Source organism: Arvicola amphibius, chromosome 1 (assembly GCF_903992535.2).
Source record: "Arvicola amphibius chromosome 1, mArvAmp1.2, whole genome shotgun sequence".
NCBI classification, from domain to species: Eukaryota; Metazoa; Chordata; class Mammalia; order Rodentia; family Cricetidae; genus Arvicola; species Arvicola amphibius.
Window position 1 is genome coordinate 195707714 of NC_052047.1, and position 20454 is coordinate 195728167.

The window sequence follows — 20454 nt, forward strand, 5'->3', positions numbered from 1 at the left end:
GTTTGCAAACTCGTGCGCTCTTAGCTGAGCGCGGGGAACTTTGCTTAAGTAGAGCAGGTGAGAAGGGGAGGGGAAGGGAGTGGCTCCAACTCGCTGGGCCCCTCTCCTGGGGGGGCTTTGCGGAGAACTGGACCATGCACACAGTTTTTCAGAGCACGCAGCAGATTTGAGGAGGGTATTCTGGGGATCACTTTTCTGGCAGGCAGCTCCATAGAGTCAGCGGCTGGCCAGGTCGGTAGAGAGAACTCTACCGGCTCGCTTCGTGCCTCGGAGAGGGTTGCCCGAACCTCACAGAGCGACCCCAAACCAGGCGGCGACCCGGGGCAGCCTGCGCGCCCGGGCCGGAAAGGGCTTTCCCATGGCGGGCGCGCTCTCCCGCGCGTGGCCCGCTTTCCCCGGGTGGTGCGCGCAGCCCCGCCCGGCCCGCGTCTGCCCCTCCCGCTCCTCCCCCTCGAGCTCCTGGACTTTTACTTTCGCTTTCCGTAAAACTGTCCTAGGCCCTCAACGAGGATCGGACGCAGCCGTGGGCTCCAGTCGGCCGCCGTGGGAACGGTAACTTAGGCCCCCGCCGTGGCTTTCCCACCCCTCTTCCGCGAGCTTCCAACACCCGTGCGTCCCGGGCCGGGATCCCCTCCCCCCTCCCTCCCTCCCGTAAGCTCGCAGAGCACGGCGTCTAGGCAGGCTGGCGCTGAGGCTGGGGCTCTGCACGCCCCTCCATCGTTGGCTTTGCTCGGCTTGGTTCTCCCTGGGCTTCCTAGCCGGGGGTTTCGCCACATCCGGTTCCATCCCCGGATGTAACGGGGAAGGAAGAACGGGTGTAGGGCAGTAGAGACTGTCTGTCTTGCTTGGCCTCGGGAGGACTACCTCGTCAGACCGGCCGGGCTGCTTAAGCTCTTGCCTCTTCTGTTCAGTGAGAATCTTGGGCGGTCCTAGCTGACTTGTGCTCAGGGAAGGAGGGAGTTAGGGCGCACAGGTCTTTGACCAAGGCTAAAAGTACTCATGGCGGGCAGGGGTGGGGGCGGAAATCCTTGCATCAGATTGTAGGGACTTTGAAGGTGGAAAACTGGCAGGCGACACTGAGCAGTGGGGCTCTAGGGGACACCCGACGTTAACCCCTTGGTCTTTGCGGTTTATGGGGAAGGAAGTTTGCTTGTAGATGTAGGTGATGTTCCTGAAGTACTTTTCGAGACCTTATCTTGAACTGGATTTACTGTGAGGCCTGGATTTTCTTTTTACAGCCTTATTCTCCCGAGTTTGGCCAGCCTGACCTTACACCCTCCTCCATACTGTTAAGGCCTACCTTTATAATCTGCCACCGTGCAGCCATATGCAGGATGTGGGCAGAGTCTGGTTACCTCACCAGGTGAACCTCTGGTGACACTGGTGTGGAGGGTGGCAGCTCAGGACTAGGAGCATTTAGGGAAGAATGTATCTGGGCAGGGGGTATGTATGATGTGACCGTGCTCGGGAAACGAGCCTGTTTCCTCAGTATCCTGACCCACCTCCGCGTGTCCAGTCTGCTTTCTGCTGGGATAAACACCATGACCAAAAGCAGCTTAGGTAGGAAAAGGTGTATTTCATCTGACTGTTTCAGGTCACAGTCCGTCACTGAGGATAACTGGGCGGGAACCTGGAGGCAGGAAACTGCTTACTCACTCAGCTAGCTTTCTTACGCAGTCCAGACCCAGCTGCCTAGGGATGGTGCCACCCACAGTGGGCTGGGCTTTCCAGGCAAGACAGACCCCCCCACACACCCACAAGCCCCCACACACCCACAGGCCCACACACCCAGATGGCCCCGGGCCAGTCTAATCTGGGCTGCTCCTGAAGAGAAATTTCTTTTTCCTGGTGACTCTAGGTTAGGTCACGTTGACAATAAAAAACTAGCCAGCAAATTTGGGTCTGGGAGAGCACTTAGGGTAGATGGCATCCCAGCAACCAAAGTGCTTGCAAGTAGGGACAACCACATTGTAAGACAGGAATTTAGAGTAGCTGGGGAGTGGCCGGCATTTCATTTTAAGCATTTCATTTGTATTTTAATAATAAAGCTTGCCTGAAGATCAGAGAGTAAAACAACCCCCCTGGTCAGCCTTACAGACCAGGAAGTGGTAACACACACCTTTAATCCTAGTAGCCTCACTAGTTTGCCATAGAAACCGGGTGGTGCATGCCTTTGATCCCAGTGGTGAACACTTTTATTCCCAGCCCTAGAGAGGATTATAAAACAGGAGGAGACAGTTCTCAGACACAGACTCATTCTGAGATTCCTGGAGGCAGGATCTCCATTTCGGGCTGAGGTCTAGGTAAGAGCCAGTGGCAGCCTGTGTTACTTTTTTGGATCTTCAGCTTGAACCCCAATATCTGTCACTGAGCTTTTATTAATTGTGCTTCAAGCAACCTCTTGAGAACTAACGCGGGGTCCCATAAGAGCATCCATGAGTAGTGCCCTGGTGGCTTCCTGCTGGATCCCATCTCTTGTCTCACCATCTTTTGAGCATTATGTAGGGGACAAGCCTTCCACCACAGGATTTGCTGAAGGACCAACTACACCCAAACCGTAACAACAAACATCACACATTTTAAATCATTTAAAGAGACATTTGTCTCTTGATGGTGGGCAAGCAAGCAATGTCCCTGTGATGATTGCTCTTTGCAGCCCCTGAAAAGGGGGCAGGTACACAAAAAGTAATGCTAGGACACCCCTCGGGCATAAAACCAAGGTGAGATGGCTTTCTGGGAGGGCCTAAGGATAAGACCAGGAGTCAAAATCAAGAGCTGGTCTCACCATGGGAATAAAGAAGCTACTGAGGTCTTAGCCTTACAGATCAAAGAAGAGTCAGGTCCACTGCTGCTGCAGGGAGGCTGATGACTTAGATTCCTCCCTTTAAGATGAATTTGGCTCATGGTTTTGGGCATCTCGGCGTCTGGTCTGCTTGCCCTCTTGCTATGGGCCTGTGGCAAGGCAGAGCATCCTGCCGACGGACGGAGTGTGTGATGGGGTAAAGTTGGTCACTCCCTGGCAGCCAAGGAAATGCTTTAGGTCCTGTCTTAGTCGGTGTTCCGTGACTGTGAGAAGACCGTGCTGCAGCCAAGGAAAGCATTTAACTGGGGCCCGGCTTATAGTTCAGAGGTTTAGTCCATTGTCATCACGGCAGCAAGCGTGGCGGCACACAGGCAGACATGGTGCTGGAGAGGTAGCTGAGAATTCTACATCTGGACAGCAGGCAGCAGGAAGAGAGTGAGTCGCTGGGCCTGGCTTGAATACTCAAAACCTCAAAGCCCACCCCCAGTGACATACTTTCTTCAAGAAGGCCACACCCACTCTAACAAGGCCACACCCACTCTAACAAGGCCACACCCACTCTAACAAGACCACACCTAATTATGCCACTCCCTCTGAGCCTGTGGGGGCCATTTTTCATTCAAACCACCACAGGCCTCCAACAGAAGGTGGTGTAGGCATGGCAGAAGGGAGTCTCCGGCTGAATCCAGTTAGTGCTGACAGTTTGCACATGGGTGTGAGGCCACAGTCAGGGTACCTAAGGAAAACTGACTCCCCCTATCTAGCAGTCAGTAGCTTCTCAGCTAGGAGTGGGTCCCTTCTTATGTCTTCAAGCCTGCATTTGTCAGCTTTCTGTTGTTCGTGGTCATCTTAGAAGGAGAAGCCGTTTGCTCTGCTCTCCACTCCGGAGGCTCCAGCCCATGGTTAACTGGGCCATGGCCGTGAGACCTGTGCCTATATAGCACATCCTGCACATATTGGTCAGTTTTCCCTCAGTGACCAATACCTCAGAGGACAGCTTAAAGAGAGCTCCCTTTAGAGCAGTGGTTCTCAGTCTTCCTAATGCTGTGACCCTTTAATATAGTCTTTGATGTGGTGACCCCCCCAACCATACAATTATTTCATTGCTACTTCACAACTTTAATTTTGCTACTGTTATGAGTCATAGTGTAAATATCTGAGGGTTGTGACTCACAGGTGGAGAACCACTGCTTTAGAATGGTTTTTGTCCCTTGGTTCAGAAGGCTCAGTCCACATGAGGCGGAGCACCATGGAACAGGATTGCTACTTCAGTCAAGCTGAAGGTGACAGGGAGGGTCCGGGCACACACTACCCTTTAAAGAAACAATCCCAGTGATCTGTTTCCTCCAGCAAGGCCCCACCTCTGGAAGCTTCCATCTCCCCACCAGCTGAGGACCAAGCCTTCATTCAGCACATTATTTTGGAGGGAGCATTCTATTTTGAAGTCATAACAGTAGGGTCTTGGCTTCATGGCTTTAAAAAGGAAGAGGAAGTGGGTGGGTCTCTGTTTCCTCTGAGGACCCATGAGTGACTGGAGGGCTTCCCACGGGGCCTCACTTTGGGGTGCAGGGCTTCATGGCAGTGGTGCTAGGGGCCTTTGGGGGAAAGAACACATCAGATTCAAACCAGACATGTTTTTTGTGAATTTTTTTTTATTGAGTTAGTGTTTACTATTCAGTCCCGGGGCTTCCTTCTTCTGTGTTTCAGGTGTTAGCATTTTGACAAATAATATATTTTCTTCACCCTTCCATTGCTGTTAAAATGTCTTGTTTTGCTCCATCCTTTTAGGGAGGGAACAGAAACTGCCCTCTTAGGTTCTCTGCTATGTATACCTGAGAATTTGATCTCTTGGTGCTGGAGCCCCATAGACAGCTACACTTCCAGGCTGTATTCTGTGGGGAGTGGCCAAAGTTGTCACTTCTAGGGCAGGATGAGAGCTGGAACCTACTCTTCTGTAGTCATAAGGTCTCTCTCTCTCTCTCTTTCTCTCTCTCTCTCCTCTCTTCCCTTCTCCCTTCCATACTCCTCCCTATGTGGGATTCCTCTCTGTATGATGTGAATACCATTGGTTAATAAAGAAACTGTCTTGGGCCTGCACAGGGAACAGAGGTAGGTGGGGAAAAATAAACTGAAAGCTGGGAAAAAGGAGATGGAGTCAGGGGAAGCCATGAAGCTGCTGCCAGAGACAGATGCACTGAAACTTTGCTGGTAGGCCACGACCTCGTGGTGATGCACAGATTAATGGGTTAAATTAAGATGTAAGAGTTAGCCAATAAGATGCTAGAGCTAATGGGCCAAGCCGTGATTTAATTAATACAGTTTCTGTGTGATTATTTCTGGAGTCTGAGCAACCAGGAAACAAACAAGCAGCCTCTCCTTCAACACCTCCCTCTTTCCCTGTTTTTATGGATCTTAGGTTTAACCTTTAAGATTAAAGGTTGGCAAAAGAGTCAACGCTTAAACCATATTGAGGATAGTCTTTTTCTGGTAGATTTTAACAAAGATTTGACTGGTTTATTTTGAAGTTATTTGAGCACATGCCTTGCTAATGACTGTAAGCTTTAAGTGTGGGGAAGTCGGACCAGAAACTGCTGGGTGTCTCCCAAATGTCCGGCCTCTGCTTATCTCCTCTGATGGCATAATCTCTTAAGAAACATTTGGTGTCCTGATCTGAAAGAGCTGTGTCCTGACCAGAAAGCCGTTGGTCACTGAAGTGGGGAGGCTTGTGATGTGCAGAGTGAGAGAGACCGTGGCTATCTGATTTCTGCTGGACACTGTGGTTGTGTCCAAGTTTCTTTCTGACTCAGTTCCTCCTCCACTGCCCGCAAGTCGAGCCCCTCCTCTCATCTTCTCGTCTCCCTTTCTTCCCCTTCCCTCCCTCTTCTCTCTGTCTGTTTCTTTCTGTCTCTCTATTATTTTCTGGAAAGTAACTTCACAGTGACACTTCAGAGCTAGACTCCACAGAGCTGTTGCTTGGCCTCCCTGCACCCCCTCTGGGCTGGATTCCATCTGCAGATGCCATTCATTATCACATCCTGGGACGCAAGGTGTTCTGTAAAACCTGCTTCTTTATGTAAAAAACGCCTTCTTTTCCAACCAGGTGAACACATCCTTAGGCCAGCCCTGATGGGTGTGCACACGCTGTCCCTGAAGGTCTGATACCAGATAAAATCTGAAGTTTGCCAGTTTTCTTTGCTCACTGAAGGCGAGCTCCTGATCTTTTTCACGCAGAATGAAACAGGATTTGGTTGGTGAACAAGGATTCCAATATGGGCGCTCCTTGAACCAGCTGCATCTGTTTAGCTAGTTCTCTTCCCATGGGGGTGTTCATTTCTTCCAGCCCTTCCACTCAATTAATATTTATTTCATAAGCACCGTCTGTGTACCAGACGCCTCGGCCACAATGAGTTTATATTGTTCTGCGGGAGCCAAGCAATTAGCACAAATAAATGACAAACACGAGAGCCAAGTAAGCAGTGAACATGGGGTAAACAGCCAGGTAGTAAATATTTTTGTGTCTGCTCAAAGAGGCAGAACAGGCAGAGAATGAGTAGGACTTACTCACGTACACAAGCAGGCCAGTCTCCTGACACCTGCACTAGGTGGTGAGGGGCCTTGAGATCCAGGCAGATGAATGAAAAGGTGAACTTTTAAATGGTGAGAATCAACTGAAGATATGTATGTGTGCTGTGTGTGTGCACGCACATGTGTGTGCTATGTGTGTGTGCATGTATGAAAGTGTGCACGTATGAAAGTGTGCACGTGTGTGTGCTGTGTGTGTGCACGTACGTGTGTGTGTGCACTGTGTGTGTGTAGATGGAACAGCGGGCTGTGTCCCACCACCCGGCTAGCTTTACCCAAAATAATTACACGGAAACTGTATTCTTTTAAACACTGCCTGGCCCATTAGTTTCAGCCTCTTATCGGCTAATTTCTCACATCTTGCTTTAACCCATATTTAATAATCTATATAGCACCACGAGGTGTCACTTCCCAGGAGAGATCTTAACCTGCATCTGTCTTGGAGAAGAGAAGCATGGCAACAGTCTATGACGACTGCCTGAAGTGTCTGCCTCGCTGCCTTCTACCCAGCATTCTCTTCTGTTTACTCCGCCTACCTAATTTTCTGTCCTATTAAAGGGCTGAGGCAGTTTCTTTATTAACCAATGAAATTAACACATAGACACTCCTTCATCATATGTGTGCTCATGTGTGTGTGCTGTGTATGTGTGCACGTGTGAATATCAGCCAAAGGTCAACCTCATGTCATTCGTCGGAAGTCTACCTGTCTTTCTTTTTCTCTCCTTTGGAGACAGGGTCTTCTCTCCTGGGCCTGGGACTACTGATCCAGCTAAGCCACATGTCTGCATCCCTGGGACTGGGGTTCTAAGTACATGCCACTCTGCTGGGCTCAACTCAAGTCCTCGCCCTGCACCCTGCCACTGAGCTGTCTCCTCAGGCCTCTTCAAGAGTCTTTTTAAAAAATAATTTATTTTTATTAAACGTTCATTGGTGTTTTGCCTACATGCACATATGTGTGAGGACTTTGGGTCCCCTGGAATAGTTACAGACAGTTGTGAGCTGCCATGTGGGTGCTGGGAATTGAACCTGGATCCTCTGGAAGAACAGCTCATGCTCTGCAGCCCACGAGAAGATTCTGGAGATGGAAAACTGATGGATAAAAAGACACTTGGGTTGACTGTGGAAAGCCACCCACAGTGAAGAGTGACATCCTGTGGCCTGCCAGGACTTTAGGGGCCTTTCTGATTGTTACAAACCGTGGCAGGCTTTACACAGTTTGTTGTGCACCCCAGATGTTTAGCAAAGCCATGGGTGCTGGAGTGGAAGCTCCAAGGTCAAGGGCTTTGGTTGCTTAGCCACTGGGAGGAGGCCTGCCTGCCGTGTAGTTGATACTGGTGTTTTTACTACATTGTTACATTGATGGCACAAGAACTCTGAAGCTTAAACATGCAAGACTGCTCACCTCTAGGTTTAATTCATTAAGAACTGTGTCACCTCGAGTGCCGTTTGAAAACACCACAAAACAGAGGGTGACAGCTGGCAGAGTGCCTGCTGCTCATGTGTAAAGACCTAAATTCTGTAGCTGGGAGGCCGCTTGCTTGTTTCCGGCCCACCGGCAGTTCAGACCTGAAATAATCACACAGAAACTGTATTATTTAAATCACTGCTTGGCCCATTAGCTGTAGCTTTTTATTGGCTAACTCTTACATCTTAATTTAACCCATCACCACGAAGTTGTGGCCTCCCAGCAAAGTTTTAGCCCGTCTGTCTCCAGCAGAGGCTCCATGGCTTCTCCCTGACTCTGCCTCCTTTCTCCCAGCATTCAGTTTAGTTTTCCCCACCTAGCTCTGTTCCCCTATAGCTCTGTTATAGGCCCAAACCAGTTCCTTATTAACCAGTGATATTCACAGTATGCAGAGGGGCAATCCCACATCAAAATTCAATTCCTGAAACCCACAAAGAAAGTCAGGAGCCATTGTACACACTTCTAAGCCCAGCACTTGGGAGACAGAGGATGGTGGATCTTTGGGATTCACTGGCCAACCAGCCTGCCCTAACACGGGAGACCCAGGCCAGTGAGGGAGATGTCTCAGAAAACAAGGGGGACAGTGCCTAGGGAATGACACCCAGGGTTGACTTGTGGCTTCCACATGCACAGGCACACACACACGTTCACTTGCACACACATGAGCACACACATCACAAAGCAATGGTGCCACTTGGCATTTCTATTTCTCTGATTTGATTTTTTTCCTCCTAGATGGCAGATGACCAGAACTGTGTTGCAGAACTGGAAAATGTAGATTCTTCCAGTGAAGACTCAGTTGATGCTAAGCCAGACCGTACCAGCATTATCTCATCAATTATGCGGTATGTTTTCTTCGTTGCTGTGCCCATCACCCCTCAGCCATGTGAGCCTAATTCACACTTATGTGGGCCTAATTCATACCTGCCGTCTCCACCTACATATGGGGAGGGGGCATTCAGCAAAGGAGGTTTGTGCTGTGTGTGTGTGTGTGTGTGTGTGTGTGTGTGTGTGTTGGGGGGGTCTGCATAGACTCCATATAACAGTAGGGACTCTGTCGGTTAGGCAGGTCCAAGAAGGGGAGCATCGTGCTTTGGGGGCTTCCTGCTCACCAGCTGTGTGTTCGAGGGATAATCCCCAGTGATGAAAGGCTGCTCTCGGGAGTCCTGCAGGGCAAGGTGGGGGCTACCGATGCTAGTTGGTGAGGAGCACAGCTGAAGGGCAGAATTCGGGTTCTAGGAACAGCGGGTGCCAGAATGACCGGATCCTTGGGTGAAACTGGTGCCACCCGTGCTCAGGGCCCTGGCTTTCTTGAGCTCCCTCTGCAGTCTACGTCTGGCATGTCTGAATAATCACATCTTCATTTAATATTGATATTAAACTTAATCCATGGATATTCCAGGAGGATGGTTCCATCGTTACGTCTGGCATGTCTGAATAATCACATCTTCATTTAATATTGATATTAAACTTAATCCATGGATATTCCAGGAGGATGGTTCCATCGTTAATGCCATTTGGCAGTTAGGGAAACTGAGGCACTAAGAAGTTTCATTGCTTATTTTATGATGGGTCAGGAAAATGGTAGACCTGAGACATTACCAGCAACAGTAACCTGAAGGGTTTGTGGTGTGCTTTCTTAAAAGGAAGGCTGGGCCAGCAAGATGGACTGGACAGTAAACGTGGTAGCTGCCAAGTCTAATGACTGACCAGTTTGTCCCCTGAACCCACGTGGTGGAAAGAGCCAACATCCCCCCAAGTTGTCCTCTGACCTCCTCATGTATACAATTGTGACCTTAAAACCATTTAAAGAAGGGGTACAGGGGAGCAGAGATACCTCACACTGCTCTTGATCAGGAACATGTATGGCTCTTTCTGGAGGTCAGGCATCTCCACTTTGCCTTCTGAAGTTTCAGTTACTCCTCCACCGTGGTCTGAAAATGCTAATTGGAAAACTCCAGAAGGAAGCAATTCATCGGTTTTGAATTGCACACCGATTGTTCCGTGTGGTGTGATGTGGTCTTGCACCACCCTGCTTCCTCATCCAAGTTGTGCAATTTCTTTGTTTGTGATGTGGATTGCTCACCTGTTAGTTACAGGACATCTTGGTTGTCACTTGGGGTGTGACAGCACTATGTTCAGGTCACCCCTGTTTTAGTAAATGACGCCTCCAAAGACGGTTCTTGATGCTGGCAATTCAGATATGCCTGCAGGAGGGTATACACAGAGTTCTTTCCAAGAGAGGGTTCTCAACCAGTGAGGAAACAGACTGTGCTCAAGTTGCTGAACTTTGCTGTAAGAATGGATCTTTGGGAGCCTGGGGAGATGTCTTGATGATCACTCACCATGCAAGCGTGGGGGCTCTGGTCAGATTCCCAGAACGTGTGAACACTGTGTGGGTGGTGGCCTACCCGTTATTCCAGCCTTGTGTGGCAGAGATAGGGAGTCCACAGATTGAGCAGATTGATTGGTGAGACTAGCCACTCTGCGAACTCTGGGTTTGATTGAGAAATCCTGCCTCATTGAAGAAGGAGGAAGAGCCATTGTGGGTAATTCCTGACTTCAACCTAGGGCCACACACACACACACACACACACATATACACACACACACACCAGCCTGCATCTGCTCCCACACCGACATACCCACACATGCAAACATGCATGCACACCACACACATACACACCATATGAAAATAGGAAAGGGGGAAAAAAGAATGAATATTCTTTCGAGAAATTGTAAAGATAGGAGATTTGCTAGGATACTGTGTGCTGTGCATGGTGACCTCACTGTGGTGGGAAAAGCACAAGACAAATGGATTTGGTATTGTTGGTGGTTTGGGGCACCCACTGGTGGGACTGCTGTGCGACAGAATTTTTAATCTTATTTTTTCTCTTAAATTTGCTTTTTTATCCTCTCTTCCCTTTCATTTTATTCTCTCAGGTTTAGTTATTTGAAAGTCTTCCAGTCCACCCCGGCATGCAGCTGTGTGCATTATCCATGCAGTTATGTGTGTATTGTGAGCATTTGAAGGTGTCTCTGTCCTCACCCCGGCATGCAGCTGTGTGCACTATCCATGCAAACATGTGGCTGGTGTGCTGGGGACTACACACCTGACTGCAAGACAACGGTCGCAGTCCAGCTTGCCGCCTCCCTTGCAGCATACCCCCTACAATCATGACTGCATGGAGATTGCCTCTCCTGCATAGACAGGAGGGACAAGGATTCCTCTTATTGTCTCTGTCTGCAGTTTCAGGGAGCTTAGTGCCCATCATTACTGAAAGTGCAGGTGCTCTGTGGAGTGTGGCTGACCCCTCAGGAAATCCCTGGCCACACAAGGCAGGTGCCTCCCCGCCCCATGCACCCCTTGTGCTCATCATTCCGTAGGGCAGTGGCAGGAGGCAATATGCCCCCCAACTGCCCCTAATTAAGAACTGGATTACCCACTCACCTTCCCTGTAAGGCTGGAGAGATTCTCAGGGCTGGGTTTGAGGGGGAGAAACCTCCTTTGCTCCAAATGCCTTGGATGGGACTTTGGCCCCAAAGTGAAGGCCTTCACATCCTTTTGTTTTTTTTGCATTTTGGCCACTAGATGGCAGAACCGCATTGTTCTATTTCCATGTCAGTGGCCCTGAATTAACTGAACTGCCCTTTAAAGTTTATATATTAAAATGTTTTTCTGTATTTCTGATTATTGGAAAACATTTATGAAACGCAGAAAAGCACAAAAAACACAAAATATAGTTTTAAGACTTATAAAGCATGGCTCTTAAGCTCTCCAGAAGAAATCAGTATGACGATCTACATTAAATATGGACCTTAGTTGATAGCACAAGACCTGGCTCCTGAAGTGAGCCCTCTCTGGATACCACAGTGACTCCTGAGCAGCTAGAGCCAATCAGCTGCTGTCTGTGTGAGTCGTGTAGTCTCTGCCCTGGCCATGAGTTAAGTTTTTGTAAAATGCTTGGGCATAGCCACAGAAAATAGAATCTTACTTGCTGAGCTGTGGGCTAGGAGCTATGACAGGCTGGGGAAGGAGAGAGGAACTGAGATTTTAGTTTTCAAGGGATCGCCAGGGGGCGCTGGAGGCCAGGCAGGATGGAAATGGTCAGGCCATGGCAGTGACAGGATCTGCTTGGAAAAGTGTGGAAGCCACTGGAGAGGCCTGAGTCCTGAAAGTCTCACATCCTGGAAAACATTGTCTTCCCACATGTCACCTGCAAAGTCCAAAGCTTGCACGAGGCCCACACGAGGCAGAGTTCAGCAGAATACAGCCACGTAGCTAACAGACTGCACACCGAGTCAATCCCCTAGGCTTCTCCGGGCCTCACGTGTCCCTGACGAGGCCCCTGTGCCCATCTAGCTCCCTGTGGAAGAGGGCAGGAGCAGAAGCTGCCTCGGAATCTGATAAACTCCCTTTTCTGCAGGATCGAGTCACATGGCTTTCAGCCTTCGTCCCCCGCGGAGTGTTTAATAATACCACCTGGCTATAATGCTTTTTTCCAGCCTGGAGTTTGGGTTTCTCTACTAGCGTGTGTTATATAGAAACAGCTCCCTATTTAAAAATGTGTTCCTTGTGTAGTTATAAGAAAGATCAGGTGGCTGCCTTTCACTCAGGGGAAAAGGAGGGAAGTTCAGAGGGAACGTGCTTGGGAGTTAATAGACAAGGAAGAAAACGCCAGACTGCGTCCAAAGATGTTCCAGAGACTGCTAAATCAAGCTGGAGCGTGCTCCCGTGAAGGCAGGGGCACCCACTGACCCAAAGAGGCCAGGAATGAGCACCCTAAAAGATAGGAACATTAAATTATATCCACAGCTTTTAGTTTCCAGCTTAAAAACCTTTCCTTTCAGCTCTAGAATACTGGTGCCTGCATGCAAGTTTTGCTTTAAGGTAGTGACAATTGGCAGCTCAAAGGTCTCATGCGGATGCTGGTAGAGGTTCGGTGGGGTCGACGGCCTGAGTTCAGATCCTGGCCTGGTCTCCTACTCACCAGCTGAGGGACATGGGAACAGTGCAGTCACCTTAGTCCCCATTTCTTCTTAGCCTTCCTACCCACTGGATTGAGAATTTAATAAGGCAGCACAGCTTCTTAAGTTCCCAAATGTACCTGATGAGGAAGTAATAGTAGACTCTAGAAGGAAGCCCCTGATGGGGTGATTTGTCTATGGACTACAGTGGAGACGCAGGTCTAACCTAAGGTGCAATGCCTCCAGCCCGACGTCACGTGCCACACACAGCTGCCAACCACACCAGTCCCCCCACAGCACAGCAGTTGATTCTTCATGCTCATTGCTCTTTCTCTGTGTCCCCAGCTAAGGGACAGTGTGTGGACAGCTGCTGCAGCGGGACAGGCAATGACCAGTAAAGAGATCCAAGGGCACCTTTCAGGAGCCCTGGGCCACAGCGCTGGGTCCTAGAGTCCAGAGTATGGGACTATAGCTCCTACGCATGCGGCGCTCACCCAGGGACTTTAGCTTCGCGTTCGCCCGTGGGAAAAAAATACAAGGAAATAGGAAAAGGAAGTATAAATAATCAGGTTTCATATTGCCTTTGTCTGTTCCCCTTGACTATCACAGAATGCCTGGGATGGGGTAATTCGTACAGAGCAAGTTTATTTAGGTCCATGGTCTCGAGGGATAGGAAGGCCAACAGCAGGATGCCGGCATCACCCTTGTGCGTTGTCACCTCTGGAAGGTCCCTCCACCTGTTAATAGCTTACATGGTTACGTGTGTCTGGGCAGGAACAGGACACATCCATACAGGGATAGACACGAAAGGACAACCCGTCCCCTCTGAAATAAACGAATGTAGTACCACATGACTGAACCCCACACTCGCCAGCATCTGCTTAGCAGGGTCCTGGTAGGGAGTGTGCACGCTGCCCAGCAGGAGGTGAAAAGTGTAGATTCAGAGGTCAGGATTGGAGGCTGGCCTTACAGCTCAGCAGATGAAGGCATTTCCTGTCGACCCAAAGGACTGAAGTCGGATGCCCAGAGCCCCACGTGGTAGAAGGAGAGAACCAGAGAGAACCGACTCTTGTAAGTTGGTCTCTGGCCTACGCACGCATGCGCACACACAGGGCTGGGGGGCGGGGACTTTAAGATGGTGAGTCCTCCTGAACCCGAGCTCCTGCAGTCCTCTGCCCACCTTGCTGTCTTCTGCTCCACTAACCTGTGCTATTTCCTGTGTATTTATTTTTATGAATGATTTTTTTCCTTAACTCTTTTGATAACTTACAGTTGGTGGTCTGTCTCCCCATCCCTCTTTAGTTAGAGAGAGACATGCGGAGGCTCATGTTTGGAGAAAAGGGAGGAGTTCTTCCCTTCTTCCTCTTGGAAGCTCACCTTGCTACCTTGTGTCTGTATTTTGCAAAGTGAGAGAAAGTTGTAAAGAGCTGATTGTCTTGTAGGGCAGGGAGCCACAGGGACAATGTGACCACCACCCTCACCAGCTTCCCAGGCAGTGTTTGCAGCCCTGGGCCAAGCCCCGGGGAAGCTGTGCCTTTGGGTCCTTCTATGTCTACCTTTTCCCAGTTGCATTTGGAAGGCTGAGGCTGGGATGCTGATGGCTTCTGGACCACTCCCTCATGCGAGACCATGGCCACCTGCCTCCTCTGAAAATGAAGGGACTTTGTAAAGCCCTGGAAGTGTCTGTTAATTCTAACCTCCCTGACTTCCTTTAGAAGGAAAATCCAACCTTGTGAGCTTGAACTGTCGGATTCCCCAGGAGCTCACCTCCTACTCTTGCAGATTTTCAACCTTTTTTGCAGACTGTGTTGTTCGCAGCCTGTTGTAGATTGGTGCTGGGGTGGGCAGGCTGTCGTGAGCGTGTGAACACGCTTGGTCGGGCTTGCTTGCCTAGTCTTTCCACAGACCTGTGGCGTGCTCCTAATCTGTTGACACTCGGCCCTTTGTTCAGCCATTCACATCTTGCTCAGTTTTCATTCTGGAAGATGGTCTGCTGGCTGCATGTTCGTGGAAGTCTGGGTCCCCCCAACACCTATCCCTCTCTTCCCCTTTGGATCCAGTGCTTGTCACTCTGTCCACAGGGAGCCGTCCCGGGGATGGGGTGGGGGCCCCAGTGTGGAGGCTGGGCATTTCTGCCTGTCAGCAGAGGAGCCAGGGGCCAGTGTGACCTTCCCAGCCCCAGCTTGAATGTCCTATGGAAAACTCCAGCTGCTGATTCAGTCCCAGGCCCTCAGGGCTTTGGCCTGTGCCAGGCTCCTGTCGACAGCTGAGCTCCGAGCATGTTGAGTTTTTACTACTACCGAGAAGGCGGCAACTCACTCCCGGTAGTCTCAGGGGGAAGCCTGGTGCTGCTGCAGAGGGGACAGCTTCCTGACGGGGATACCAGGTACCTCTCTGCTCCCCCCTTTCGGCATTCTGGCCTGCCTCTACTATGGCGTGGAAAAGACCGTGGGGATGCCCTCTGTTGGAATGTTCAAACCATGAATGAATCATCCCCAAAATATTTAGACAAAGCAGTTACAAAAGCCAGAGCCCCAGTTCCAAATACAACAGCAGCAGGGAGCTCTCGGTGCCTGGTGCTGTGTTTACTGTGTGGCGAGGGACGTCTGCGGGACTGGGCGACCGCCCTATTCAGGGAAGCACTTCAGAAAATAGATAGGCAGGGGTTTGTGTGCTTATATTTCCTTCCAAATGTAGAAAAGCATAATTCACATTTTGAGCAGCTCAGAGGATGTGTAAGAGGATAAAACCTGTATTTATCTACTCCCGTGATGGGGAAAATTATACTGGCACCCAGAGTGGATTGTAAAAGTCCGCTGTGCTCTGAGGTTTCTCCATCCCTAGTAGAGCAGGCAGGATACTGTTTGGATCCCATAATGTCATCTGGTAATAGTTGCTAGAGCTCCTTCACACAGCCCCTTTTATAGAAGTAACCTGCAGGGGTTTTGTTGTCTTTTCTTTTTTTTTTTTTTTAACTCATGAAAACGACTGAGCTGGCCTCACACTGAAATCTGACGCAGTGAGAAATGGCTTTCAGCTTGAGAAGCCAGGATAATCCAGTGCCTTCCCGGTAATCAGTGCCAGTGGTTCTCTGCTCCTGGAAGAGCCCTGGGGCTATCTGGGGTCTGAAGAAGGTAGTATTTGGCTGTGTTAGGACCAAGATGGAAGGTGGTTAGGCAGCTGTGTGTGTGCGCGCGTGTGCGTATGTGTGTGTGCGCTCACACATGCGTGTGTGTGTGTGTGTGCGTGCATGCATGTGTGTGCGTGTGTCCCGTGTGATTTGTCCATCCCATGGCCTCTCAGCACATCCTTTGGCACACTGTACGTTGTTCTGCCAGGATCTTGTCTGCTGTGATCTCGATTGTCTGGGCAAAGTACAGTGATTTAGTGCCCAGATTTTTTTTTTTTTAATCTGCAGCCAATTGTGGAACACTCAAGCTTTTAAGAGGATTTAGGACTTTTGATTCACTAGTCTGTTTTATCCTGGATTTTGTACTTAAATATGACAGCCTCCAAACAAGAATCCTGTGTTTCCTGGGAAGGAGGGGTCTTCTGCATGTAAAAAGAGCCAAGATAAAGGTTAGACTTTAGTAGCAGAGAATTACAAAAAGGGGAAGGAAGAGGTGGAAAGGGTGTGGGGGTGGGAGTAGGGGTGGGTGTGATAGGCCTGGAATGGGAAGTGATAAAAGCTGGCTTAGAAAATTCTCAGCCAGAGACCTACAGCGGTGGGTAAAGTGCCTGCTGCTCAAGCCTGGGGACCTGAGTTCGAATCCCCAGCACCTGTGTAAATCTGGGTCTAGAAAAAGGAAAACCAGCTGGGCAGTGGCGACTCTCGCCTTTGATCCCAGCACTCGTGAAACAGAGGCAGGTGGATCTCTGTGAGTTCCAGGACAGCCTTGTCTACAGAGTGAGTTCTAGGACAGCCAGAGCTACACAGAGAAACCCTTGAAAGACCCCCGGTTTGGGGAGACTCTTACTCAAGTCTCAGGATAACACTACTCCTCCCACCCCCACCCCCAGTAATTCACGAGAGACCGTCCTTGCTGCAATCACACGAGGTTTATTGACAGGACAGGAACCAGCACACTGGGGCCAAGACTCATAACCCACGCAGGGGAGGAGTTCAACATTGAATAACTGAGAGAAGGGGTTTTTAAGGGAAGAAACCACAACCCAGTAATCCAAAGGAAGGCATCATTGAAAATTCAGGAAATACCAGTGATAATCACAAGGGGGTACCTCCCTGTTTCTCAAGATTATAATCTAACTTTATCTTCAGCTAGTTCCTGAAACAGAGTCACTGAACCTAGATTTTTGGCTAGATTTTTCCTGCTAGAGGGGTCTGGATTTATCCAGGTCTTTCATCTCCCCACTTCTTCTAGTACCTAGTTCTAATTATAAAACTAGATTTCAGTATCTTCTTGACCTTGTAAAGTGCTATATTGGTGGTGTAACATCAAAATCTGAACAGCACTTATTTTTTTAATGAAGGTAATTAGTTTATTTAATATGCATGGACCTATAATCAGTAGCAGAAGCAAAATTAGGAATGGTCCCATAAGGGAGGATATCAGAGTAGTCATCCAAGGAGATCTACTAAACCAGCTCTCAAACCATCCCTGATACGCTTCTCTGTCTCTTTTTCTTTTGTCTAACCTTTCTCTAAGTTTACTCATGGAGTCTTTAATTACTCCTGAGTGGTCCACATAGAAACAACATTTCTCTCTGAGAGTAGTGTATAATCCTCCATCTTTTAAGAATAACAAATCTAATCCCCTTCTATTCTGTAAGACCTCTTCTGAGAGGGAAGTCAATGACCCTTTGAGTTTGGAAACAGATTGTTCTAGAGCCCTCAAATCTTTATTCATGGCTATTTTTAATTTATTAAAGTAATGAGGGGCCTGTATTAGGGCAGCAGTACCTATCCCAACACCAGCAGCTATCCCGAGGCCCAGGATTACTGCTAGTGTCAGAGAAATAGGTTCTTGTCGAAAGCAAGTTTGGTGCTTGTCAAATTTATCTTTAAGCATGTTAGCTGGATGATAAAAGACCCTAGGTACCAGTTGTACAAGCACACAGTAATCTTTGGTATCATTAAAGACCAATGTCAACATGCAGGCCTGTACTACAAGCCCACCATTTATCTAAACCGGGAACCAAGTACCTGGTGTCAGGAGTCGTAGGGCTCTTAAGGGTCTCACTTCACAGACATTTGTAGACAGCTGGTGGACTTCCCAGGCATGACCCTACACCTGTAACCTCAGTAGGAGTCAGCCTATAATTAGTCCCCCAAACACAAACATCCTGACTGGTGGTGGTATTAAAAGCCCGGGACACTGCAATTCATCAAGAGTACCAAATATGGCCCTTTCCAACGAGGCTCGAGATTCCCAACTCGATGCCTCCAGACAAAAACATCGTCCTCTACTTGGTACTGATACAGCACATGTGCGTCTTCAGCGTATATACTTCTTTTAGTTGTTTCCAGATCTGGCGTCTCACCATTTCAAGGGCCTTTAGGCGGGCAAATAAAGGTCTTCAACCACGATACTGCTGCCGTCCGTATACCAGCTCGGACTCCTGGGCCAAAGCTGATCCTTTAGAACATTTCAGGTACCAATCTTTCCCGGTAAGCCACCACCTTGTAGTGCTACACAGATTATTAGAAATGGGTTAAGCAAGATGTGAGAATTAGATAATAAGAGGCTGAAACTAATGGGCCAGGCAGTATTTAAATGAATGTAGTTTCTGTGTAATTATTTGGGGTGTAAAGCTAGCCAGTGGCCGGGAGCCAGGCTGCGGGAAGCGGCCCGCCGCTTCACTACTACAACAGTAAAGTGACCTAATGTTCAATCTGCTGTCAGCACTGAGGCGCTTTACTTGTAAATGTCATCTGTGTGGCTGCCGACAGGCACCTCCCAGAAGGCCTTGCTTCCAGAGGAATGTGGCTGACCGCTGAAGGCTGTGTAGAGAGGTGATCACACAGAGCTGCAAGCTAGTGTTCTGTCCAGCATGAGAGTGTGGATGGCCACCAGAAGCACGGTTGCCTAGCTACTAAATGCCAATCAGCATTTTATTAAAATACAAGTGACAAATCTTTACAAAGTACAAGACCATTGTCCCACAGCAACCCCCCTTTTCAAAACAAGAACTCTGAATCAGATCTCCTTTGTTTAGCTTTTTTCCTGATCATTATCCATAACAACTTGCAACCAACATTCTAAACAAACACAAACATCCATAATCCATTTTTGGGGGGAATGTGGGTATAGTTTCCCAGGCTAGTTCCTGCTGATTGGGGGCATTGGTAAATCTTATGGGGACTTAAAGAAAATTTAGTATTATGACCAAGTCCTGACTGGAGTATTCTGTGAGGCTTGATCATCTCAGCCATCAGCCTTGAATATGTTCTGGATGTAGAAATCAGACATCTGGGCCATCTGCTTCTATCAGAGATTTCTCAGAGGGTCTTCCTTGATCAAACCTGATTTTTTTTTTCTTAACCCAGAATGAATCCACAGCCTCTCATTTTCTGTGGAAACAAAAGCAAAACCTCTTCTCCAAAGTAACATATCTTTTGACATATTTTAAAGTCAAGGCATTTTCAAAATGTATATGTTAGGCTAATTCAGAAGCATTTATAATCAAATATCTTTTAGCAGCTTTTGTTTCTTCCTCAGCCATCAAACAATTTAAAAGCAGCACAGTAATATACAGTATCAAGACTCTGTGTATTTCATATCTTCATGTGGCTTTATTTTAAACTCGTATTTCTTTTATTTTTAATTTCTTATGTAAGTTCTTTTCTGAATTTGGTAACAAGGAAAAATAAAGCTATAACTGTCTAGTCTTCAACCCCATCAAAGATCTGAGAAGGATATCATGTTACCTGAGTAAATAGGAAGTGCAGAGCAAGCAGCTTCCAAAACAATAGAAATAACAGAAACATCTGGCTGCCTGAATAGTCATCCAAGGTTCCTCTGCAATGTTGGAGCATCCTACAGGCCTAGAATATCCAACAGACTTTTCTGCGAATCAGGAATTGAAGGACTGTCCTACCTTGTCTTGCTGAAGTTCAGCAATTGAAATTGCCTTTTGTGTCCTGCTTGACCAATTTGTATAGCACATTGTCAGGAGTTGAGGCAAGGGCAATTTCTTGCCCCAACAGCTAACTTTGCCACATTGAAGGCAAACTCCATTTGGAGCTTTTTCTATGCCCATCTTCCTTTTTTGAAGAACATTGGTGCTGCCAGGAGCAGATTGTCTCACTGTCATGAAAAGCCTTATGCAATTAAACCATATTAAATGCCATATTCTGTAGGTCTCTGAAGTATTTGAAGAACATCATCTATCTAAAATATATCTCACTTTGACCTTGAAAACATACCTACATGACTATAATATATATACCTACATGACTAATGTATAACCTACATTTCTTAATTATTCTAAACAGTTTTTAATAGCCTTTAATGACTAGAACTTTATGCTGTGTTTTAAAATGAGCTGCATAGGCACAAGAGTAGAATAAAGAGTAGAAACATACATACAATATGTTAAAACAAAAATAACAGTAACTTTGTATCAATATACAAAAATCCATACCTCTGTAAAAATATTTGAGATTAGTAGTTGT

The 20454-nt window shown here is 48.2% G+C and overlaps 1 protein-coding gene across 4 annotated transcripts in view; it reads left to right on the top strand.

Annotated features, from left to right (window-relative positions):
* Positions 1–439: 439 nt before the first annotated feature.
* Casp7 (caspase 7) overlaps positions 440–20454 on the top strand; it is a 39218-nt gene continuing 19203 nt past the window's right edge. The window contains exons 1-3 of one of the 4 annotated variants that reach the window (XM_038315771.1): positions 440–552; positions 8586–8695; positions 18297–18431. In XM_038315771.1, the coding sequence (XP_038171699.1) occupies positions 8586–8695; positions 18297–18431 (245 nt within the window). In that variant the 5' untranslated portion in view covers positions 440–552. Of the gene's footprint in view, positions 610–8585; positions 8696–18296; positions 18432–20454 lie in introns of all 4 variants that reach the window. The other 3 variants (XM_038315777.1, XM_038315781.1, XM_038315786.1) reach the window with 3 other exon arrangements.